At 37.0% G+C, this 27465-nt stretch overlaps 1 protein-coding gene across 2 annotated transcripts in view; it reads right to left on the reverse strand.

Annotated features, from left to right (window-relative positions):
• TM9SF3 (transmembrane 9 superfamily member 3) overlaps positions 1 to 27465 on the reverse strand; it is a 53060-nt gene that overhangs the window by 23149 nt on the left and 2446 nt on the right. For both annotated transcript variants that reach the window (XM_074830756.1, XM_074830757.1), the window contains exons 2-7: positions 19884 to 20079; positions 10759 to 10881; positions 6176 to 6336; positions 3319 to 3396; positions 2225 to 2356; positions 1562 to 1728 (exon numbers count right to left, since the gene is read on the reverse strand). In XM_074830756.1, coding sequence (XP_074686857.1) covers positions 1562 to 1728; positions 2225 to 2356; positions 3319 to 3396; positions 6176 to 6336; positions 10759 to 10881; positions 19884 to 20079 — 857 coding nt within the window. The remainder of the gene's footprint in view (positions 1 to 1561; positions 1729 to 2224; positions 2357 to 3318; positions 3397 to 6175; positions 6337 to 10758; positions 10882 to 19883; positions 20080 to 27465) is intronic.

Here is a 27465-nt window from a genome sequence, read left to right on the forward strand (position 1 = left end):
ACCCCAGAAGACCATGCATAGTCTGAAGTGACACATGTAAATCTGTATGATACCTGTAAAATGATCAGAAGACATTAACCTAAAGTCATCTCAAAATTTGCTACTCTTGAGCTCACTTACATTTCAAATATTCTAATGGGAAAGCTTCTCAAAACCAGTATTAATAAATTAATAGCTGACACAACTAAATTTCACTGAGAGATTTTTAGTTGGCATCAGCTGCATGATCCCTAAGAGTTTTAACAGACCCGAAGAACACTGACAGGCAATCATTCTCATAATTCTGGTTTACAGCCTTTTTCACTCACATCACTATTTTCTTAAATGTAAGAACTGTCTGCACCAGATTTGGTCAATTGTTCCGTTACACACCCAGAATTAAATTCACTTTGAAAGTGATATAAAGGCCTATTGCAATAAAAGACTAAGTGCACATATATTTTTTTAAATTACTGTTCTGACACATTTTACAATTGCTATAACTTACATCTTCCCTACAGTGCATAAACATTCTGAAATGGTTTCATTCCCTCCCTTAAAGGGCTGACATGCTGTATAATTAAGAACGTGTAAGTGTATCCAGAAATGTAACCATGGGGCACAAGGAGGGAATAACACCATACGAAAAATGAAAATATGTCATGATACTGGTACTAGAGTGGCTTTTGAAAGGCAGCTAAATTAAAAAACAAGAGTTCTCTCTAGTGGCACATTGAAGTATTACAACTCGTTAAAATCAAGTTACAGGTGATATTCAAGGGAAAACAGAACAGAGATTTGCAATTTTAGTCACTGCTTAAAACAAAGCACTTGTAAAAAAGAAAATTCCCCCCAGTATCCAAAACATGACCACTACAGAAACAGATCAGTCCATTCAGGACACCAAAAATCTCAAAATCTCAAACAGATAAAAGGTAAATGAAGATAACTACGTGAACTGGAAGTGATGTGTTAAATTTAAACTTGAGTACTATTTGTTTGTTCTACATGAACTCTCTCCAGTCAGGACCACAGCCCACCTATTGCTGGAGGTTCTACATGCAACACAGGCTGAGTAGTATCGGTTTGAAAGAACTTAAGAAATTAAATCTCCATTCCTGAGAAGACTTGTGGATAAGATTGGCTTAATGCATTGTCCGCAGTAAACAGGACTATCCACAACACAGCACACTCCTACTTCAGTCTTTACATGACATGGCACAGAAAACAGGGTAAGAAATATAGCAGTATCTTGTCACTCCAGGCAAAACCAGGAGTGAAATATGTACCTTTTAACATTTATTTCCCATATAATCTACCCATGATGCTGCAGAACAACAAACTAGTTTCATAATAAATCATGTAAGAAGCAAGCAATAAAAGAGTAAAATTAAAAGACCAACTCACATGATAAGAGTAGGACAAAGTTTCATTAAAAGAGTCCTGAATATTACATCTGATCTAGACCAAGACCTAAAGATTCTCAAACACTTTTTTCCAGGCCAGTTAGAACATTCATTTTTGTAATTATTTTGTTCATTCAAGCATTTATACGCGGAAGGCATGGCACAATTATACTTACTCTGTGTATAAATCTTCTATCATTGCAACAACAATGACTATAAGAGACACAGCAAAAATCTGACAACCAGAACCAATAAGCGATGAAAATATTAGAGGATGACTGGATGGTCTAAAAACATCTCCATGGACCTGCTTCCACCCATACTCATCACCTAGATCTCTGTCCTAGGAACAACAACAACAAAATTTTAAGTCTAGTCATGACAATTAATGACAAACACACCAGCTAGGCATAAATTAAAGGTTTGACTTATTAAAGCAACTTTAAGTGCAAGTATGTCTTCTCTCCTGAATGCATCAAATCTAGCAGAAAAGTTTACTTTTCAGATGCTTATCAAGACAACAAAAATTACTACCTGAATGTATGATGCAGTAAAATCTATCAGATTTCCTCCCTGTCCCTAAAAATCTTCTGAAGTGTTTAGGAGTATACACAGGCTTCTAATTACACACTCAGAATGGACCTCATTTAACCGAAGTGTGGATGTGAACATTAACACAGTGACTACAGACAGAATTCTGAGTTGCAACCTAGGAGCATGTTATAAACAAAACCAGACACACATAAGGCAGTTTTCTGTTCAATTGAAGAAAGCCATTCAGAGCTGCTAACACAATGAATGTATAAAAAGATTTTAAAAAGCACAAATGCAGATCTTACCATATCATCCATTTCTTCCTCCTTGCTGTATCTTGCATAATCTTTTCGCAAAGTTCTCATTAATATCATAGACACTAGGCCAACCAGAAAGATCACCATCATAAAAGAATTGAAAATTGAAAACCAGTGAATCTACAAAAAGAAAACACATCCCTAAGGTTTAGAGCTGTAAATGTGTTTCAAAATTGTTCCAATAAGGATAAATCATTGCCTAGCAGGACAGATTGTCAGCACTAGCTAAGTAACAATAAACCCATATTGTAAGTAACACTACACTTGTAGAAAGTCCCACTAAAACTGGCCTGTGAAACACCATACATAAAGCTTTTCAACAGCCAAGCTTGCTCATGACAAAGTTATCACAGCTTGCTTAAGCACCAGCAACGTTCAAACAACTGGCTGCACAGGCTCCCTTGGTAAAGGAAAGGCAGCATGATGTACTGCTGCCTTCCTAGAGAAGAGGTTTAAGTAGTAAAAGAAACACAGCCAAAAATCCAAAGAAACCATTGCTTTGCACGGGACCAGTATGTGCAGCAGCCTTATTTTGCCTCTGACAAGCACACCTTTTGGTTTTCATCAAGCTTCAAGCAGAATCCAAACCTTCTAATTTCAGAAGGTAGTGTAGCTCAGTATACTACCCATAAGGAGATCACAACCACAGATTTAAACCATCACAACTGCTATCACCAACTGGTTTAGGCTAATGCTTTCTGCTTTCCATTTACTTCAGTAAAAAGTGTACCTATGACCAATTGCCATTATTCAGCTTACAAGCAACACAGTTGTGTACCTGAAATTTCATTGATTCTGATCGTGTGAATCTATTTTCTTGAACTGCCTCGTTATTTGCTGCAAGCTTGAAGCTTGCCTGCACATTTACTGAAGCATACTAAAAAACTGGAGCCATCCTATTTGAGCAACAGAACTATCACTTAAAACCTACAGTCCTAGATATGCCGGTTTCGTTGTCCCACAGAACACCTAGGATATACAAAAATTCAAAAGATATCATCCAAAAATTCCATGACATTTTCTGAACTAAAGCAACCATTTCAAAGCAATATTTTGTAAGATAGTCTTAGAACAATACATACTCTGTGCTGAAAGAAAGATGGGTCAAGATACTTGTCAAATCTGTCTTCAAACTTCACATCTGATTTCTTCCATTTCACCTAAAGGGAGAAAAATTTACGTTTGAAAAGCTCATTATACGTTCAGCTATACTCAAATGCAGAAACCCAAAACACATTTTAGAAATCTACTTCAGATGTTTTCTTCAATATGAATCTAGGTTTTGATAAAAACAATGGACCAATGTTCTTAAAGACTCATATCTACAGGTTAGACATAGAATGAACATCAACCACCTTGCCGCATGGATCTAATCTTGTCTGTGCTTATGGTTAAGAACAAGGAAGACTCAGTCTTCACTGCCTCAGCTCTCACTGCCTCTGCAAGGCTAACCAAAGATGCAAACTTCTAGTTGTCAAATACAACAAACCCTTTTCATGATTATAGAAGGAGCTCATAAAGATACTCATACTGAAGGTGCCAAAACCAAAATCTATCACATGATCCTATTTTTCAGTTTTGTCAAATAGTTCAAAGATTTATTTTTTTTCCCCACAACAGATACTCATAGAACAAGGAGGCAATGCCTTTGAACAACTCTCCCAAAGTTGCCCAAGGTTTCAGAACAAAGGTCAGAGAAAGAAAGCATGTTTAAATATGTTCAAGAACAACATGCTAGAAAGCAGTGGAATTTTTCCAAAGATGTTTTTTTGCTGACAGCATACTCGCTTTCCTCAACATTTCCATGTCCTGCGTTGTATGAAAAGAGGCTTGTGGAGAACATCACCAGTGTTGAGTGATGACAACACCCTCTACTTCTGCTCCCCCAACAGCAGCTGCGATCTGTTTTGCTACCATGCACTGAAACTGGTATTCAGTGAAATCATCTGTACGTAAATTCACTGAGTACAGTGCCCAAGAAAAAGGATGCAGTCTAGCAGAAGTGAGGGAAATGAGAAGATAAAAGAGCAGATTTAAAACAAATGCCAATAGGAAAGAAAAGGACATAAACTGAGATACAAAGCTGGCTGGAAGGGAACTGGATAAAAGGGATCAAGCTGGACCCTAAAAGAGACATATTAAAATTTTAAAAGCTACAAACTAAAAGCTTCAGTCTAAAATCTGTAAGACCACAGGACTCTACAATATAGACACTTCAACTGCCAATAAATAACTCCGAAACCAGCTGGAAAAGTATGCATTTATGGCTATACTATCACAGCGTAACAGCATATTAGTGCTATCAGTTACTCCACTAGCTGCACAGAGGACTGCTTTGGATTTGGAAGATACAATCGCACTAATGAACTATATGGTGCTAATATGGTAGCACAGTATTTTTCAGAATTTTTGCAAGGTTGCTTGATTCTTAATTTTTAAATGCAATTTCAGAAATTAAATACAAATCTACACTAAATTTTTCCAAAAGCACGCCAAAAATCAGGAAATATCCAGATTTTTAGTGATCCTGAAACAAATGCATCCCCCTTGTGCATATCTTTTAAAAATACATGACAAGGATCTATCCTTTTCAACAGATGAGAAGAGAGCATATAAATATAGATTGAATACCCCTATCACTCATCACAGTCCTGAGACAGATTAAAACCCTCAAGACTCAAGTACTACTCACTTTGAGGTATATTATTGTTCTTCAGTTCAAACTACAACCTTACTCAAGATTAGTAGCTCAAAACATTAATAACTTTCAACGTTGTTTTAAGCAGATACATTTCTCACTAGAGTATCTGCCACTGAGAAGCACTGCTTAGAACAAATCCACCAGAGACAATCTGTGAATTAAACACCACACACAGCCAGCCTAATGAATTGCCCAGTGGTGCCAAAAGAACTGAATAGGTAAGTCTTGAGCTCTGTACACTAAAAAGCATTTTAAGGGAACATCTAATGTTATTTTCATTACTGGCAGCTACTCAGTGCCATCCACCTCAAAATTCACAGAGCAAATGGACTTCACAACGCTGCTGGAATTTGAAATAGAAAATTTCTACTATCGATTTTGCAGTAGAAATAGGGAGGTCAGTGTAAACATAATTCTAGAAAGCATGTATAAAAACCAGTTATCTGCACTTCAAACTATACCATATATTTGGCACAAGACAAATGTAATAGTGGCAAGAATATCCTCTGAAATAAAATCTTATGCTGACACCTACTGCCAACACATTGTAGAAGAGCAATGCATTAAGATCTAGTTTCAGTATATAAATGCAGTGAACATAAGTGAACCATTACAGATTTAAGTAACATCAAATAACTAATAATTCAAATCAAATAAATAAATTCATTAGATCAGCAAACATTGTTTATTCATTACCTTGTATCATAGCAATTCAGTATAATAACAGAGGGCTTCAGAGAAAATCTTACTAATAAGGTTATTTATATAAGACAAATTTCTACTGGAATTGCAAAACCAAAATAAGCTTTGATACTAACTGCTTGCAAAGTATGAAGACCTACAGTGGGTTTTGGTCCTAGCTCAGAATCCAATTCAAATCTATGATGTAGATGTCAGAGCTCCGCTCCAAACATTAAGAAAATGCATTACCTACTTCTATACTTCTAGCCTCCATACCTTTTGGGACATCTTCCTTTCCCATCAAAACACTTTTCTGCCCATTACAGAAGCTTCAGTTTGTTTGAAGCGTTTCAAAAGTCACCACTTTACATTTATTCTTAAAAAACCTATCAAGGTTTTGCAGTAATGAAAAAAAAAATATTTGAAGGCGTGAAGATGCATCTTCCTCTAGTACAGCCTCATGTATCAATGCATAGTTGTAGGTATACTAGCACCTATTTTTAAGCTATTTCACCATCTAGAATTACGTATTACAGATGCATCACCAAATTACTTACCGAATATGACATCTGGATTTTTGTGTTGGGTACCAATTTCACCTTTCCTTCACTGGTCAGATTGACATCTACAATTCTATTTCCATTGTAACCAATTTCAAGTTTTTTGTAAGTCCAAAGGTAATAATCTTCTCCATTTTCATCTGCTTCTCCAACAATACCTGTATATGAAACAAGCGTTAAGTGTCTATTACAGGTATACTTTTCAAATATTCTGTAACTACTTTTTTAAAATGTTCATTACAGAAGTTTTGCCAGCTAAAAAAGCAACATAACTACAGTAAATAGAATAAGCAGACCTTATTCTCTTCTTTTCAACTCAATCCACAGGTATCTGCCAGAAGCATTTTGTAATGACATTAAAAGAAAAAAGCATGCAGCCACAAACACTGCAGAAGAAACAAAAGACACAACAACAGTTCCTCTAGTTTTATTTGGAATTCTTACCAGATAAACAACTAGCTGAATACAGATTTAATTTCCATGAACAGAACTTAACCAAGACTTCTGTATTTTCCCATCTCCCATCTATCCCTTCACTTTTCTTCCTCTTAAAAATTTTACTTTCATTCTGTATTCCTCATTAGTTCACTCCCCAGCACGTACTGTTTGCCCTCATTTGCAAATAAGCTTTCAATGCTTGCCAATAATGACAGTTTTTGATTACTCTCTCTGTTACTTCCACTGAAAAATTCAGAAAGTTATCATTTACTCAAAGATTTTTACTACTTGCAACATGCAAAGCTGCTCAGATGCTGCTGGAGCATCAGAACTCAACTGAACTCCGTATTAGCCACAATTAAATTCTTTTCAATAAATTACTGCAAAATGTCTAATCTACTACAGAAAAATTCCAGATAATGTATTATGCCGGGGGGGGGGGGGGGGGAGATCAAGTCTAGCAGTCACCAAGTTCACAGGCTACAAGTGTCATCTTTAATAACAAGACCATCATACCAAAGATCACATATAAGATGGAAAGCCACAATAACAGCACAGCACTCAAGATACACAAAGGGGGGGGGGGGGGGGGGGTGGCAGTGGGAGAACAAGTAGGTGAAGAATATGGAACAGGTTACCATGAAGCAGCAGGTATATGAAGGAATAGCACTTGTGCATTACCTGTGCTTTTTAACTTTCAAGGCAGTATTTTTCTGTCATGTTTTTCACTCATGCTCATCTGTCAGGATTGCCTTGTATACGCCATCCACATGAAAGATGTGCCAGTTTGTGTCTATGCCACACAGCCTAGCACCTGGCACACCATCTGTTCCCATGGTAGTATCCAAAACCATGACAATACAGACCTCTAAACTACTTAAAGGACATTCTAATCAATCACTACCTGAAGGAGTGAACTAACACAGTGCTCCATATACTTAGGGAGATGTCCTGAAACAAAGACAGTCAAGCCTAGCCACTCCACTGTGGAACAGCAATTCAAGGAAAAATAGAAAATGGAATCATTTTATCTGAATGCACTTAAGAAGATCTAGTTGCCTTTTTCAGGGCAGAAAATAAAGTATAAACCTTCCAAAGTCCTCAAAAAGCAGTTTGAAGCCATTACCTTTAGTTATCGGTAGTTAAGAAAAGTTATTTTATGCCTAGTCTTTACTGAAAATTGAGTACTCCTTATTGGATATTTTGAGAACTTCCTAAGAAGAACTTCAAATATTAATGATTGTGCATGACTGACATAAGTAAGCCCTACCATTACCTTACCAAGGTGGAAAACCACAAAGAACATAAAAAATGAACTGAACTAAAGTTTGCCAGGAGACAGGAGTGCCACAAATCCATCTGGATGAGCCCAGAGAAGTGAGTGGTCTGCTTTAAGAACAGAACTAAACAGAAGTTGCCTAGAACACTCAGCAGACATTAAGACCATGTGAACCTTTTTCTTCTAAACTCTTCAGAGAACACTTACTTTCTTTTGGCAGCACAAAAAAAAAATGACTCTAGCCATTTACATTTAGGGAACAGAATTTTGGTTTAATTCAGCTCCAAGACACAAATCAACAATGAAAAAAAATAGTGGACTGGGTGATACAGTGCATACAACACATGCTGGCTAGTAGGGTTCTCAGGAAAGGTAATCCAAATGAAGTGGATCAACATGATAGTCTTCACACAGAAAGCCATTTCAGCACAAGATATTTTTAATGCAGGCTGAGGGTAATCAGGTCTGGACACTATCTTAATAAAACAAACAAAAAATTCTCAGTATTCAGAGTATTTCAGACATGTCATCAAAACTACTAAACTTCTTACTCCTGTGTATTTTAACCAGTCCTAATGTTTTTCATTACAGTTACTGAAATTAACAGCTGTGCAATGACACTCAATCATAAGATATTAGTTTTCCTTAGTATCTCTGTCACCACATTACATGGTACTAGGCAAGTTTATACAACACAGTCGAAGACACAAACAAACTGGAGGAGCCATGCGTACAGTATCATTCAGGCCATATTCATAACAGAAACATTTATAATAAAAACTGTTCAGTGAGCAGCAAGTCTCAGAGCTTTAAGTTTTAGGCAGCACTCTGAGCCTGAAATATTCCTATTTTTGAACAGAGACCCAGCAAAACCAGAATTAGTGCAGATAACCTATATTCAGAGTTTTCTAAACTGTACTCAGAACACAAAGGTCAGAAAGAGATGTTCAGATTTGCAGATAAACACTGATCAGTTCAGGTGTATTCACTCCTTTCTCAGCCCCCCATCAAGAACCAATTAATTTTTTGGAATAAAAACCAGGCTAATATTGACTGACCCATCTGCAGTCCTGCTAGTTTTACCTAGTCCTCAGGAGAAACAGACCAAAATCGTGAGCACTGCTTGCTTTCACACTTGATCCTTGCATACTACTACCAGTACTTAAGATGTTGCAGTCCTCTATTAAGTATCACAACTTGACACCCTGGTTCCAAACAACTACCAAAACCAGCTTCTTAATATCATACAAAGACAATACCTAGCTGTTAACTATAGCATTAGGAATGACTTCTTGTGCATACAAAGCATACTATCAAAGATATTAAAAACACTGGAATTGCAGTAAAACAGATTTTTCAGCTGAGAGAATAAAATTTAGTTAGTGTGTAGAAGATTTAGTAAGTACATTTGTGCTTCAGTATTTGAGGTGAGAACAATCAGTCCTAAAAAAGAAAGTCTCCAAGACTCGCTAGCCACACAGGATTCCAAAGAAGTCTGTTTAGCATCCCATCATCCTTGGACAGTCTAAAGCCTATGTAGCTGTCACTAGTCTAGGAAAATCATTCATTGATCTTTTGCTGAAAGGCCAAAAGCATAAAAAATATTGTAGCAACACCTGTCACTCACGCATGCTTTTAAAAAGCCTACCAGCAACTGCACAAGAAGTAAAGGCCACATAGATTAATTAGGGTCTACTCCAAGCCCTGCCACAGAAGTGTTACACTCACTAAGCAAATCAGCTGAAAAGAATGAATACGAGTACTCCTGTCAGGCATTATAATGGTATCTCTTAAAAACAGATACATTTTTTAAAAAGCAAGAACCTTCCCGACTAACAGATAAATAAAGCACTAGTGTTTCTGGCTGGGGCTCATGGCCGTCAGATAGCTACTTTCTAAAACGAGTTAAAATTGTAAGAGCTAAAAAAACCCCCACCCTCTGTCAGAATGAATGAATGATGTGTAGCATTATTCAGCATACATACTACCTATCAAAGGACTTTTGCCATGTGGCTTGAACTGTATTTTTGTAGGTGTTGTGGGATTTTGTTTGTTTTGGGCGGTTTTACCTCTTTCACTGAAGACAGGCAACAAAGACCTTACCTTAACAGCCTTTTGTGGTGCTTTTCATTTCCTTTCAGTTTATATCTACAACAGGGAGATTAGGGTTTGGGGGTTTGGTTGATTGCTATCAGTGTAAAGTGCAATCTGCAGAGCACTCTTTACTAGGTATGTGATCACAGATTACAAGGGAGTAACAAAAAACAGAGTTTAGGAGACAATGACAGTAAAGACACAGACATTTTTATTCAAGACACAAGCACTTCTAAACCCAGATTAAGAGTACTCAGCAAGAACAATTTTAAGAACTGCATAAGAACAAGTAAAACTCCATATAACCACAGGCTGCACATGCAAAACTTAAAAACCACTAAATAACCATAGAAGTAAATCAAACAGCTCTTGTATTAGTAATAAGCACAAGAACTAGCAAAATAAAGTTTAAACATTGCAGAAGTTTTATGAAAGTTGTTATTCATGAACACATTAACATGGGCATTATATCTGACCTATCTAATTACCACTCACTTGAACATTTAAAAGAATTTAACCCTAAGAACTTGGTATTATGAAATCTGTGCTTGAGAAACAAAACAGCTTTTCACTGTTTTTGTAATTCACTAGTACAAGCCATCCTACTGTTCTATCAATGCAATAATCCTTCAATTTATTTGGTTACATAAATTCTATATACTTGTGAGATTCTTGTAATGAAGCTTAATCATTAAATGACTCCATGAAACCCACTAGCACAGGACTCCCTGTAGTTGTAATCAAGTTGTTCATGCATAGTAACACTCACCCCATATTGGCAAGTCATCAATATACATCTGGTACCAATAGTGATTTTTGATAGCATACACAAATGCATCTCTTCTTCCTTTGTCCAAGTCAATTTCACAGTAAGTAGTCTGCATTACATCATCTGCAAAAAATTAAAGCACAGTTAGTGATTTATTAATGAGCTGACTCAAAGTGAAGGCAAACCAAGCAAAAGGAGGAATGGACACTGAGGGAGTCTTTAACCCCTTTTGGCTATCCTCAAGTAGGTAACAAAAAGGGACATGTGGAAAAGGAACCATTAAAACAATTACATGACTGTTTTTGTACATCCACCCTTCCACACGCAGAAGCTTCCAACAGACTGGATAACAAAAGCTTTGAAAGTATCCTTCTGCTACTTCATCCACACTAAATTAAGAACCATTAGCTGATGACAGCTTTACCCAGACAGACCATGAGACCTCTTTTACTTTACCAAGAGGTATGAAATTATTAACAAATACCTAAAACTGTGTACGATATCATCTCTCCATTTTAGTATCATCAAGCTCACTGACTGGGAATACTGTTCATAAAATCTAAGATTTTTTTAAAGTTCTCAGAAATTGTGAAGAAACTACTATAAAGGAAGAAACAAAGCAATCAGGGTAAGAGTAGGAAAAAAGGACAGAAGACAAAAATAGGAATAAAGCAAAGAATGCACAAGAGGCTGCATCTGGAAATAAAATAAATCCACCTCTTAAGAGCCAGAAAGCCATTTTTCCCCATCTACAATTCGTAAGTAATGCAGTTAGCAGACATTCTTTCACATCCCAGCTTCTTCCCTAATGTTTCCTTTTCAAGTTAAAAAAGACAGAAGAGCTCATATTTACAAGAATTCAGGCAGCAACAGATTTAGAGACAAAAACTCCCCATCTGCTTCTTAATAAATGTTTTCATTCTGCAAATAGTGAAACAAAGTGAATGTAAATAATTCCAGTTTCCCCTCTCTCCTCTTTTTGTCATCACTGGAATTGAGGACGCATTTCCAGCAGATAAAATTAATTTGTGCCCCAAGTACAGCTCTAATCTGTATCAAAATTCAGCTCTTATACACTAACTTCAATATAAAGCTTAAAAACAAAAAAAAATCACCTGCACAGAAAGAGCACTGGCAAGTAGAATATTTCCAACACAAAACATTGTTTCTCTGATAATGACAATTTGTCAAAATGAGAATATACAGAGTATGTCTGGTCAAATAAAACTGAAGCAAAGCCTGGTGAAGCAAGACAGTAAAAAACCAGCCAAAAGCAGACCTGCATAGTTGCATTAATTTCCTGTAGCCCTGGAGAAAACAGTGCCCCTGGCTACTCTGGAATGGATGCATCTCTCTCTCCTATTTCTTATGAAAACAAACTTTAGTATTTTCTATTTTTGTTTCTTCCAAGACCCAATGAATGCACTCTAAGCTTCATTTTTTCACTAAAAAAAATTTCTCATTTTTCAGGCTTATTAGACAATAAAACTTCTGTTGGGAAAAAAAAGATAGTAACAAAACCATTCAAGTCAATAAGGGTCCCAAGAAGACTGGGTTACATTTTCAGGACCCATACTGTTACATTCAGGAAAGAGAAGCCATTACATTTGGCACCACAGCTAAAATAGTTATAAATCCAGGCTTCAGTTTGCATTTATGCCCCTACTGAGCTGGATCCTATACTTTTTGGACTATATTCCCCAAAAAAAGTCTCCGCTTGGCACTTTTTCACTGTAACAGATGTTTTTGAGTCATCTTGACATTAATTAAAAGAAAAAAAAAATAGAATCACTATCTTCTGGATATATTGCTAAGTGGGGATTAATTCTTTCCAAAATACTTGGGACTTCATTGTCACTCTCTAGAAGTTTCACACTATACTCAAATAAAGGATAACACCTTTCTAATGTTAAATTTTTTAACTCACAAAGGATTGTTCAACACAGAGGTCAAATGAAAACACACTGTGAATTGAGAGAAACTGGTAGATGCTGTTAAATGAAGCATTACTTAGTGCTGGAGCACAGAAGCCTGATTTGGAAGAGTCCTACAGGGATCAGGCAGGTTTTAAGTGGCTCTCTTCTGACTGGTTCACACCCACGTCACCCACGCACACTGCGGTACCAGCACAGGGATAGGAGCAAGTGCTCCTAGCGAAATAAAAGTCACATGAACTACAAGTGTTCTTTTTAGAGACCTTTCCCATTTTATAGCCTGAATACAGAAGCCTTTGTTTGCAGTTATTAACCAGGACAAATCTGGTATTAGATTGTAATCTAACACCAAATTACTCCATGGGCTTTCAGATCCCTGGAATTTGCCACCTTTGTTTTTGTTGGGTTTTGTTTTGTTTTCTTACTAACTGAAACGCCATTCTGCATCTAATACTCTAAGATATAAACAGTGGCTTTTGCTGCTGGAAAAAAAAAAAAAAAAAACAAAACAAAAAACAAACCACCAACTTTTAAACATCATTTGCAGTGAAATGACTGCACGGATGTCTGACCAGGCTGCAGAAAGCAAGATGCCACAAAAAGCTGTCTTTATCCATTTTTATGGACTTTACTCCCAATATTCAGAATACCAGAAGAGGGCACAGAGATACACAATCAACTACATTATGAGTTACTTCACTGCACATATACAAAACCCCAGCAGAATCATTAGAAACAACCTCATTCAATTCTTGCAAAACACAGGCATGACTTTACATTTAGTATGTGATTTCACGCTCAGCCATACTACACAGTACAGTTCCTCTCACATCCCCCTAAAACAACTGAATGAAGGCAAGAGGAATGATGACAACTGCTCCTTTCTCCAGCCACGGAGAATGCTGAAGCTGTTATTTAGTTACAGGACAGGATTAGATGGTTAAGCTTAAATCCGCTGTGTTAAATGATTAAATGAAAGTAGTTTAGAACAGCATTCAGTGGCTGGGGAAGCTGAAGTCTACTTCATCACAGCTCAGATCACAGATCTAAAGTTTTGCATATGTTAATTCTTATCAAAGTTGTGGTTGTGTGTGTAGCCAAGAGGAGCGTGAAGATAGAGGTATGTTTTGTGTTGTGTCTACATCAGGGATGCCAAAGAGGTAACATCTGCTATACGATACAGATTCAGTAATGTCAGTAGCACATTAAGCAAATATAAAAAAACATAAAAGCAAGACTCAATACAAAAGCAGGTGTGGTTATGCCAGATTTCAAATTTCCTATGAACAGTCAGATCAACTGGGTTTCATTCAAACATACAAACCATATAGAACCTCATTATGGCTGACCATCTCCTAGTACAACACTGAACATCATCCTGAATGACTGTCGTATTTTCTACAGGTGTTGCATTCCTTCTAAGGAGTTCTCACTTAGAAGTATGGTCATTTAATAACATTTCTAAATAAGTGCAAAATTCAAGTATGTTAAAAAGCCTTTTCCCCTTTAAATTCATCTTCTCTAATTGGTATTGTATGGCAATGTCAAAAATTAATTTTTTAATTGAAGTTGCTATGATCCCAATGTTCAATATATTTAATAATTCACTAGGTCTCAGGTGTAACGTAGAGGATGTCAATTTAAATGCTTGAATAAAGAACTTGACATATTACATAAAAAGCATTCTTAATCTAGATTTAGCTTGACAAGAGAATTAAGCCAACCGAAAACTTAGAAGTTATTTTACAATACAAGCGTATGTTAATAATTCATTACTTTCTTCACAAAGATACTTATACAGATTAGAGACCTGTGATATAAGAATAACGTTACGCAGAATCATTCAGGTTGGAAAAGACCCTTGGGATCATCAAGTCCAACCATCAGCCCTACTCTACAAGTTCTTCCCTACACCATATCCCCCAACTTCTCATCCAAACGACCCTTACACACATCCAGGGATGGTGACTCCACCACCTCCCTGGGCAGCCTATTCCACTGTCCGACCACTCTTCCTGGGAAAAATTTTTTCCTAATGTCCAGTCTGAACCTCCCCTGTTGCAGTTTAAAGCCATTCCCTCTTGTTCTGTCACTAATTACCTGTGAGAAGAGACCAGCACCAACCTCTCTACAATGTCCTTTCAGGAAGTTGTAGAGAGTGATGAGGTCTCCCCTCAGCCTTCTCTTCCTCAAACTAAACAGTCCCAGCTCCTTCAATCGCTCCTCATAGGGTTTATTCTCCAGGCCCTTCACCAGCTTCGTTGCCCTCCTCTGCACTCGCTCCAGCACCTCGATCTCTCTCTCGTATTGAGGTGCCCAAAACTGGACACAATACTCAAGGTGTGGCCTCACCAGTGCAGAGCACAGGGGGACTATCACCTCCCTACTTCTGCTGGTCACACTATTTCTAATACAAGCCAGGATGCCGTTGGCTTTCTTGGCCACCTGGGCACACTGCTGGCTCATGTTCAGCTGCTTGACAATTAGAACCCCCAGATCCTTCTGTTCCAGACAGCTCTCCAGCCACACCTCTCCAAGCCTGTACTTGTAACAGAAGGGAAATGCAGCTACCCTGTATGGTCACAGGTAGCCTCTCACATGACACATTTTTAAATACAAAAAGAAACACTACTTCATGGATTCTTGCATACACTGTACATTTGCCCCACCAGTCATCACTACAAGCATTCAAGTGCAAACCTCCATTCTCAGAAGAATACATTTCTATAGAGCCATAATTTTTCTCATTCTGTTTCAAAAATACAGGCAAGGTCCACTGATTCAGCCAACAGTGTTACTTATGTAGTCTGTGGTACTTCAGTTACTGACAACTGCAGCCTAAATAATTCTTTGAATATGATGAACAACACGCAGTTTCACACTTACCTGCCACTGCTGTCCAGTCAAACTATGTTGAGAAAGGAACTGTTTTTTATTGCAGAAGCTAATTTATTAGAACAATTCTAATTCCCTTTTACTCACTCCAGAGGATAAAAATCTAGAAGTATAAAATCCAAATTAATTTAATTTTGTAAACTCTTACAACACTCATTTAAAGAGGAAGAATACCTGTAACTGTTAGTCTTGCATAATCCCAAACACACACGAGGAAAAAAAATGATTACCTGCTAACTCAGAACTTAGATCTGATTCACATATTCATGAAGAAAATCTGTACAAGTCTTTCAGATGGTCAGGCCAGTATTTTGAAAAGTAGGTCCCTATGGTTAGGTATTTAAATGCATATTCAAGCATCTAAATGATTACTGAAAGGTACTTGACCAGCTCTTAATTACTTCAGCTGTAGATGTTAAGATACTCAACACTCATGAAGCTTTATCTTTTTCTTAAGAAAAACATATGAATCTATCGGTGCCAAAACATAAGCTTCTACTTGTTAAGAGAAAAAACACACCACAAATCACCAACAACTCAGTTTAATTGCAGCAACTTCTGGACCACTGGTGCATGGGTGGGAGCATAGATCAATCACAACAAGATAAAATTTATCCATTCCAAAAAAAAAAAAATTCACTAATACAATTGTAACTTGTTCACAGTTACACTTATTTTCTAAAAAAAAAAAAAAAAAAAAAAAGGCAAACACATTTCAGTCAAGAATAAGATCTACCATTAAAGAGTCCCCAAAAACCTGAGCTACCACCACATTTTGACAACCAAACTGGCAAGTAATTGTTATACAAATGCTAAAATTTTAACAGCCGGTCTATGAAATTTAAATTTTCCTACATGCATTGGATATAAATTGTACTGGTTTTATGACAGCTTTTAAGCCTGTAAAAAAAAATTACATCTCAGAAAGCAATCCTTTGCTCTGTTTTTTTACTTTAAAAACATGTATATCAAGGGGACTCGGATTTCAACGAGTTTTACATAATTTTATATTAAATAAGTACTAATAACTATTGATATAATAACAATTAATTTATTCTTGCTAGTCTGAAATTTGGAAAAAATGTTATTTAATAACAGATTAAAGATAGTAAAATAGAGTTGACTCCCATTCAGATTTCACTTCATGGATCCACTGCTAGAAATACTACAGCACCTCCTGATATATAAGCTGCTGAATGCCAGCTAACAGCAAAGAGATTATTGTCTTCATCTTTCATCCAGAGGACACAGATTGTATGAGGAAAAAACCAGAAGTGCACATGGACAGCTTCCCAGATCATGTACACAGACTTAGTCATCAACCAGCTACCATGTACCATCTGCTTTACAGAAAACATCTGACCTGCAGCCACTTTGGTTCGGAGTCAAACTCACTGCAAGTCCAATAGAGATTATCAATCTACACAGAGCACCAATGTGTTAATAATAATAAATTAATTTTTAAAAAGCAACAAGGGACATGGATGAAGAGGAATTCCCTACCTGCTGGGAAATGTACCAGTACATCTATCCTTACACTTACAAGTCATAAACACCTGATTCTTTTTGAAATCTCTATTCCTCTGTACCCATTCAAAGCCTGTTTTGAACATCATGCCCAGTCTGTCTGGAAGAATATACCCCAATATAGCAACTACATACCTGGCGTGCACTGGTAAAACAATTAGAGACACAAAAAAGCACCCAAAAAACCTAGTACAAGTGGAAGACCAGACCATAAACCCTGAAGAAATTGCATTCAATTTTTCACAATAAATAATACTTAGAGAAAATCTGAAGCTTTTTGTGTCAAAACATCAGCACGAGCAGGTGTAAATCAGAATCTGAAATTCATAACCTGAAAGCAAAATGAGACTTAAGGAAAACAGATTTACCTGTTGTAAAGAACTACGGAAGACAACAGGTAACTAATAATCATAACAAAACATAATCAAAAGCAAAACAATCACAAAGTACAAAAACCACAGCACTTTTCCACCATTCTGAATTCACATTAGCCCAGCATGCTTTTGGCTTCCTGTGGTTATGAATTCCAAAAGACTTCTCTTAACCAAACAGCAATGGTAACAGTTCCTACGTATTGAGGATCTGGAGGTTCAGTATTATCCAAGTTGTATTTATTTTTGTTTAAGAAAACAGATGTTAAGTATCTTTTTTCTAAGTGTTAAAGAATTGCTGAAACAGAAACCCATTAATTTCTCCAGTTTTAGAGTATTTTACAGACATATTTGAGAGTGTATTCACAGAATGGATTTGTCCAATGCTCTGCTTCTGCATACTTCCCTCAGAAATGGCAGAAAATACTCTGGAAAGCTAAACTATGTTGGACTACTGACTATAAAGTGGTCATAAAAGGAGGCAAAAGATAAACCGAAAGTTTCATCTACCTCATCTGTTATTTCGGGAAAAAGATGAACATGCCTTACAAATCTAAACCAGCCTGACCACTGTACAACAGAGGCTCTAGGTTTTTTGGACCCCTAAAGCAGAAAATTTTTCAAGCATTTCAGCCAGTTCCTGATGTAGAGCCAGTTCGTTCCCTCCCCTTTCCTTGATACATCTCAACACTTCCACTATAAAACAGATTACTAAATTACTACCTCCAGGGTCAACAAGGAAAAGGGCAGGTGCAGGACAGAAGTGCTGAAGAGAGCGCTACAGAACAGCACCATCTGCTCAGTACTCCCAGTCACAAAATGAAAGACTTGATCTAGCAAAAGTTTTATATGATAGGGGGATTAATTAACTGTGGATAATCTTCAGAAAACTAATCTGGGAATAGGATGCTTCATAACAGTAAACATTAACTCACAAACCTTCCAGTCTTTACAATTTGGTGCTGCATCTAGAGAGTACACTTGTCACTGGAATAAGTCTCTTTGTAAAGATGTGGCAATTAAAGGAAGTAAAAATTACACATGTAACTGGTTGCAAAAATAAATATTTATGATATTCTGACATCAGAAGTTTTACTTATTCTTCACAGACATGTTGAATTGCTGCCAGTTGCCTTCTCTGTTCTATTTTGAGTTTCTGAGCATATTCTATGAGGTTTGACAGGAAAACGATTTCTCCCATACTGAATAATATATTCAGCAAGCTACAAGTCTTGCAAACCAGTAATAGGATTGTTTTCCAGTGTTTGTGCAGGTATAGTTCCTCTCTTAAAAGGAAAGATTCAACTCCAAATTCCTTTAATGCAGAGATGCTATCCCCTATGCAACTTAAAAATTTATGAAGAATTTGTGGTTTTAACAAACTTTTAATCTTTTATTCCACGTATCCTACTTATAACAAAAACATCATCAGGTCTCTTATTTTGCAGATATCCAGTTCTGGTTAAAACTTTTTTAACTTGCAGAAACTAAGTCCCATCTGATTGCATGCTTAAGTTCTCCATCTAGTTAAGCACTGGTGATGCAACAAAGTGTAGCTCTCTAGGGGAAAAAACAAAACATATACACAAAACCCCAAAATGAATGAAATATACAAATGTTAAAATTCAATACCGACAAAAAGAATCTGTTATTATTTGAAGCTCTGCAACTACCAGTTACAGATATCTGAAAGGACTCTGGGTACCAAAGAACACACACAGAAAAATTATGCAATAGAAGACTCAGCACTTAATGTCAAGAAATGTATTTGCAAGAGAAGTTAAATGTCATTTCTGGAACAGTATGGGAAGAGGGAGAGGGCAGGAAACAACAGAGAAAAAAACAGATTGCTCCATCCTGACTGGCACACGATAAGTTAGAGCCAATAATATAAAAGTATTTGTCAAAGGTACGTCAAGCTAGACAGTAACCAGAAGGATACAATAATTAACTTTGTGTTAAGGTAGAACTTTGCGATGTTGAGCCCTTGCTACTCCTTTGCAACTGCAGAGAGTCTGCAGGTATTCAACACTATAGGAAAAAATTACATATTCAGAATTGGTAATACCAGAATTTTAATTATTAAGTATTATTATTAAAGTAAATATTAATCATTCATAGGCAGAAAGCTTAGTTTTACTTTATAAAATGTAATCAGTTACATCAGAAGCATGTATCTTCTGCAAGCATCTTCCTCAACAGGCACATAGATGAAAACTGTACTGTAAACTGAAAAGCCAATGGTAGTAGACAACCTTGCAGGGCGCTTCAAGCAGCAATACAAAACACACTCAGTGGCTAGCAGCAGCAAACCTTCAGTTCTTCTAGTTCAAAAATCACATTTTAAGGGTTTGTGGGGGTTTTTTTAAAGTGACTAAATGCACCTTCAATTGCTTACCTTTAAATTTGATGTCAAGACCACTAAATTCCAATTCAACTCCTTGAAGTGCTTCTCCTAGGGTTTCATGGTAATGGCTGATGCTTTTTTTTGATCCCACACAGAAAGGAAGAGAGAAGTATTTGTATGTTTCTTGGCGATTGTGGTAGGGTCCTACTGTATTCATCCATAAAACAACTTCCTCTTTATCTTGGTACTGAAAGATAAAGTTATTGAGTTAGATAAGCCGCCCAGCAGAATAAAAATATTAAAGAAACTCTCTCATTCATATTAACTAGCAAGACAGCATTGTTCAATCACAGGCAACAGTTACATTTAAAGACAGTTGAGTATTTTTGTCTTTTGGGTGGCAGGGATTCTAGGACAAGATTTTCAGCCTGCTTTCCTACCAAAAAAAAAAAGCTTAGTTGATCATATATTTTCTTAGATCCTATCACTGAAGTATCAGAAAAGGGGGATTCATTCAAATTTAATAGAGAAGCAGAAGATGCAGAGAGCAGAAGTGGCAAAAAGCAGAAGTCTTAAAAATAAATAAGTTTTAACAAATTTTGTGGAAACACACATCAGTTAAAAGCAAAACTCTACTTATGTCCACCAAGAGAAAGGAAATACCAGACCCAGATCTTGTTAAACAAGATCATAGCAAATAAATCAGGCAATCTACCCATGGTGACAGGTATACTGTATTTTCCCAAAATGCAACTCCTTTTAATTTTTGTAATGGTATAAATTACATTCAAAATTCCCAGAAGAGCACAATGTCTCACAGGAAGCACTAAAATTAAACTGTGGCATACCTACAGTAGCCAAGAGACAAAGTCAGACAGAAGGATTGTATTATGATGCATTTCCAACATTCTCACAGTGAAAAAACCAACCAGCAAGGAGTCTGGTGGCTGCCATGAAACTCTTTCTGGGAACATCCACGCTTCACTTTCCACAGCTACTGCTAGCCAGGAAAACTTATTCCTTGGCTAGAAGACAGTAATCTTTTTCAAACCCTTATAACTTTTCAACAACAAAAAAGTCCTTAAAGCCATTCATCTATTAGTATTCAAATACCACATGAATTCAGGAAAATTAAGTGATTTGAAATCATTACTTGCACTATATCTGAATGCATCTAGATGAGGTATCAGGTTTGCTGGTTACTACAAAGCCTCTCACCTGACACTGCTTCACCTACTATAATTTCAACAGATTAGGAGGGACAGTGATGTAACTTTTAAGGTAGAAAAAAAATCCCTACTTATAACTGTACACACCTGCAAGCACAATCACCATATAGATCCTGATTTTTTTTTTTTTTTTATATATAGTACTTTATTCTTCTGGACTTTAAGACCAGTATGAAAACACAGACCACATTGAGAGGAAAAAAAAAGTCAAATGTTAATTAGCCATAACTATTTCATAGCGCACAGCTGAAATACTGAATACAGCTCCGCATCTCCCTTTTAAGCAAATGAACAAAGGTTCTTCAACACAATTTATTCTGAATAACCACAGGTATACCAACAGGTTAACTCAGAAATAATTAGCTACATGTGGAATGCAATAAAGTCTTCGATGAGGTGTTTAAAAGTTAAACTCAAGGATTTAAACAAACATGCTTTGGGAAATAATTTAATACCTTTATACTAACATGTCATCTCAATTACAAGCCTCATCTTTTTTTGTTTACAAAGATGCACAAGGGTCATTTCAACCTCTTATGTGAACGATCTCCAACAAGAAACTTTAAATATCTTACTAATTTCATTCTGAGCTGCAGCAGAGAACAAACAAACAGCTTCCCAAACCTAGCCATATGCAGGGCACACACTTTGGAACATTTGACGGGTAAAGAATGTCAACGAAGGAGCAAAGAAAGAGTAAACAACACAGCAAGAGAAAGTAGACATTCCTGCTCTCTGCCAGCAACCAGAAAGATTATACCAGTACATCCTCAAAAAAAGTTGAGAAAGAAGGAAGAAAGAAAGAAAAATCACAGTTCCAGCTCCCTCAGCAGCAAAAGCAGATAGTGGAATCTGCACTACGATACCATCTCTAGCTCTTGCCAATGTAGCAACGGACAAGTTGGTCCGTGCTCTTCCTAGTCTGTTATGCCTAGCACATCTTCTGTTTCTTCCTCTAACAGCTGCAGAACGTATTTTCAGCCCTTTCTCAAAATGGCCTTAACTTGTCAAGAGCCCACTATAGCATTACTCCTTGTAATGCAACTGCTTACATGTGAACTGAGCTATGTCTCTGTTCAACCTTCAGTAATAGAATATGACAACATCCTTAGGTCTCTGAATTCATCTTTGCCAGTGCCTGAATAAAGCAAGCACTGACCACTTAGCTTCTTGTTTCTGACCTGCTTCATCCTGAGTTGGGACCTCTGGCATTTTTGGAACTATACCAAATCCCCCTCAAGTGACAAAAAGCAACTTGTTAACATGTTATTCAAAATCTTGCTACATTTTCTGATCTAATAATGTAGATACATTGTAATAACATCTACAATAACAAATTTGGTCTTTGCTTGTCTCTTATCCACATGATACTTAGCTGTCCTTAAGGGCCTGCAAGTTTTTCCCACAATGACTTCAAGATGCCATCAGTCTGCTCTGGAGACAAGAGGGACCAAATCAACATAAGCAAAGAATTCAGTCTACATTTATTACTTCCTCCTTTCTCACAACCATTCCTGAACAGCACAAGAGAAGTCTGCTCAGGACTGCTACATAAATGAAAAGGGCACTTCAGCCATCCCAGGCTACACCTCACTCACAATCAGCAAGTCCCTAGCCACAGCAATTTGCAGCCCATCAGGTGCTCCTAGTGCCCTCCCAAACTTAAGAGAGCTGTAGTAAGAAACCCATCTTAAGCAACTTCAGCCTGAATTTGAGGTAGGGTGGGGGGGTGTCTAGGAGAAACTCAGATCTTCTTCTCCCTACATTTGTTGTGTTTTGCTCATTCTCAGTTGTAAGGATGAGCTTTCATGTTTAAATACGTTTCCCTGTCATGATATATCTCATCCTTATAATCTTACTGTAGAGGTAGTGTAATTTGGTGGCGAGAACTCAGTGCTATCAAAGAGTTCAAGTTTGTGGTGGTTTGGATTTTGGAGTTGGTTGTCTTTTTTTTCCTTTTTCATTACTGCCTTCACAATATCAAAACATCTATAACAAGTAACAGTGTGAACACATTAGAGAAAAGCAATTCTTATTTAGGCAACACAAAGAACTAGAGTATATTGTAGGACTGTTCTGTCACCTTTATATGATGACTTCTAGGTTTGCAGAAGGCTAACATACAACATACCTTCCAGAAAAAACATCACACTACCAGAGAGATAACATAAAATAAAGCCCAGGTTCCAAGGGAGCCACAGCACTCAGATACTCTCTATCAGTACCAGTCAGATTTTGGTCAGCACATTCACTGTCAGTCTAGCAGTAATTTCAACTACTGTCACGCTCTTTTATATCTTCTTTCAGTGTATGTGGAGTCTTATGCAAACTGTGGAGAACTTGGAGCCACAGAAAACAGGAAAAACATTTCAGCTCCATAGCACCACCTTTAATTCTTAGCAGAAAGAACATATTAAAGAAACTATTCTCATTTCATCAGGAACTGATCAGCCTTAGACACACTGGACAAAATGACAAAACAGAACAACCCTGAATTCTTATTTTTACTGTTCTGACGAGGAACTGTTCAAATGTACCCTCTGAGCTCTGAACACAACAGAGCAAATCAAAATCTTGTTGCCTTCTGATAACCTTAGCAGGCAAGTCGCAGTAACTCACAGTCAAAGCCAACATGCAGTAAGACAGAATGTGAACAGTCCAATGGTCTCTTTCAAAAATTGTTACACAGCAATATAAAACTTGCATAACCAACTGTAAGTGTGACAGTTTCCTTATCTTCTGCTACATAATCAGCAAGCAAAATACTTTGACTCACTGGAGATTCCACCAGATCCCAGAAAACATTAAAAAAGTATTAAGAACCCCCTATCAATACAGGTACAGAACAAACAAAAGAGGAAGTTGACTACAATGTGCAAGAATATCCACATCACACACCCAACTAGTTAAATTCACCAATAACAGCTGTCATCGTAAAAGATCTAAATAAAAATTTCTTGCTCTCATTCCACATATGATAAGGGTCCTGAGTCATTATTTGACCCATCACTGCTCTAGGACTTTTAGAAAAGAAACAAATGTATTCCTATTACAGCCGTATCTAAACTACTGAGGCTTGCAACAGGGCAAGTAGTAATGAAATAACGTCAAACGGTAAAATAATTTGAAGCAAAAATAATGAGTAGACTCCAGATAGCTTGAGTGACATAAATCTAGTATCTAGAGTTACACGTATGAGTCAATGCAATTTTATCTTCATCCCTTATGAAAACAAGTGCCAAACATCTTCCTAACATGAAGGACTTACTTGCTGTACTGAAGTACTGCTATTTCAGAAATTCTTTTTTGTTCTTCATTCTCTTTCCTGACCTGTTTGCACACAATTAAGACGGTGGAATGGCAGCTTTTCACATGCCAGAAGATGGACACTAGTGTCCTATTAAGAACATAGTAACTGACCAGGCAAATAAGGTCAACAAAGATGCTGCAGTCTCTACCCTGGTATATCTCAGCAAGCTCTTCCAGTTTTGGTTCATATGAAGGCACAATACACTGCATATAGCTCAGAGATCCTCATTAAATTCACAGGCACAAGCATTTAACAACTTGGTAATGGTGCCAGAACTCACCGAGTTCACTACTTCCAAATATGAGAGAAGACTACAAAACACAGTTTTAAATACCTTTTATTTACTGTAATTTATGAAAAAAAAGTAGTACTCATTCTACAAGCATAGCAAGTTTGGCTTTACACCTTTTTCTGCACTAAGCTTAATATTAGCTTGGTAATTTCAGTAACTATATGGAATATACAATGATTTATTTCAACTGTGCAAAACCAGAGGGGCATCCTGAACAAGTCTCAGCAGCAACATAAATTACCTACAGTATGCTGGTACAATCTGATTAATGGGAGGCAACCCTTCAGAAACTTTTTTCTGTAATTGCCACCCAGGTGATGGAGGACCAACTTGCACCTCATGTGCAACCCACGTATCGGTTACAACCCTCATCACAGCTGGGGACATCTGTTCCAAAGCAGCACAATACAGTCACACTGCTTGTTCAGAGCACTGGGCTACAGAGACATTGTGTACGTCCAAGCTAAAAATCACGTTAAACCCATCTATACCAGCAATAAGTCAACCCTACCATTGTGGCCCCCTACAGAATATTAAACTGGCGTGAACCCTGAGCAATTTGATCTGGCCAAGCGTGGACTTCTTCCGTGACAATACAATTACTGAAAACTCAGGTGGCTTAATGCAAAGACAATCTCCATACGTCTGTATGGTTAAAAAACTATTCAAGCATAGCAGTGCTGAGACTATCTTCAACGCAGTACATATATATATATATCTTTCCTGTTACCAAATAGGGCACTCATGATGTGAAAAGCAATTTAATGTTCCCTTTACACAACCACAGAAATTAACATGGTAGCCCTAGAAATAAACTATTTATTCTATAAAACAATTAAAGCTAGATTAAGTCAGTATATGACAGGTTGCAGAAAAGGATATGAGACTAGCAGGTTGTTGACATTCTTTTTTAAACCATGAAAGCACTTTGCAAAAAGTGACAGGCACAGAAAGGATTACAACTACCAAATCTTATGTGATGAATCAGCAAAATAAATTCAAATCAAGATAGTTTATTTCAGAACATATGCAATGTTACTCCTTTTCTCAAGCTGAAGTTTGGAGTATGTCTTTCCACAATGCAGTTCCTTGAACACCAGCACATCTTTCAGGGGAAAAAGGACCAACACTATTTGTTGCTGGAGAGCAAAGCTGCAGAAGCAGGACAGGAAATGAGAGGCAGCAAGTAAGACTCAACTGACAAGTAATATCCCAGGCTTCTAGTCCCCCGTATCTTACAGATACTCTATCAAGCACTGTGATAATACTCAATGTTTGCTGCTAACATCCATAGTCTATTAAACTGCAGATTTCAGCCTCATGGTCTCCTTCAGATAAAGCAGGTTATTTCTAGTAACATCTCTTCATTTCTTTCTGAATTGTAGGCCTCACCAAAGCGTGACTAGAACTGTACAGACTGCACAAGCAGTCCTTTTACTGTGACACTTCCTAGATGCACAAGTTTGCTCAGGCACACCACGTCCTGCTTCTGTGACATTTATTTCACCTCTTCAAAATGGAACCCCGAGAACTTCAAAGAGGAATCAGGCTGCTCGCCTGCACACAACTTTGTATGCAAAGAGGTATTTTACATGCACTGAAATGTCTTCTACAGTGTTTCTCTAACTGACAATTTACAGATATTATACAAATGTCATCATTTTATGTATTAATTTTAAACAAGCTTTACAGGCTCAAGGCTTTAGCATACTTTATCAAGCTGCAAGTCAAACAAAAATGCTTTTCTCAATCATTATAAATTAGGAATTTTTCTACACAGTATAGGCTGGGTTTTGTTTATTTTTCAGTGTTTGTCATGTACTTCCATGCTTACAGAGCACTGATAATTAAATTGAAGCAGTGTTAAAATTAAAATGCTACCTACTCCTTAGACCATTCACCCGCAACAAGAACCCCAGGATATTTCAGAATCTTTTAATGGTTTGACTATTTATCATCAGCTCCAAGTCTAGCAACAGAAGATGTGAAAGCAAAGGCCAGGCAGAAGCCCACCAACCTTGCTTCTGCAGGATCAGCAGATATTGTGATAAGGCCACCAATATCTCATCTATACTATCACTTCCACAAGTAAAAGGCCAACTGTCAAAAGATGGTGCAACTATCGGAATACAGGCAAAAAGCAGGTACATGACACACTCTGAAGCATGAAAATAAATTAAAGCATCAGCAGATAAGTTTTCAGTTAGCTTCTGATAAATTGTTCCTTTGAGGTCTGAAGTTACGCTGCTGCACTGTCTTTTGATAATAGATTTTAAATGCCATGTCAAATGCCAATTTCTCTTACTTACTATTGATTTTAAATACTCAAGTCTTTATCTTATAATTGTATTTACAGTACTCTTCCCCTAAAGAAATACAGACACTGTTTTTAAAGACTAATTCAAATTTAAGATACAGGATTTGGCTGTTGATCCAATTAAGCTATTCATACCTAGTTTCTCCAGAAACACTAGCACTTATAGTCCTAGAGCTTCATGCAGAGTCCTCTCGCAATTACCTTCTATATTTGATTATGCAGTCCTACAGTTATAAAATAAAGGACACATACAAAACATTAACAGCCAATTTATATTAATACAAAAAAATACATATGATAGCACACCTGTGTATCATGTGCTATAATAATATCATATACTGTTATGTATTACAGCAACAGTAAAGGAATTTAAAAATTAACCTACTAACACAGAGCATTAAATACTTAAGTCAGTACTTCTAAATGTTCAGCATGGTCAATACAGATAAGGCCCTGTACAGAGGCAGTTAGAAGTAAACTGTGGC

The sequence above is a fragment of the Strix aluco genome, chromosome 7 (assembly GCF_031877795.1).
Source record: "Strix aluco isolate bStrAlu1 chromosome 7, bStrAlu1.hap1, whole genome shotgun sequence".
In the NCBI taxonomy this organism is placed as follows: domain Eukaryota; kingdom Metazoa; phylum Chordata; class Aves; order Strigiformes; family Strigidae; genus Strix; species Strix aluco.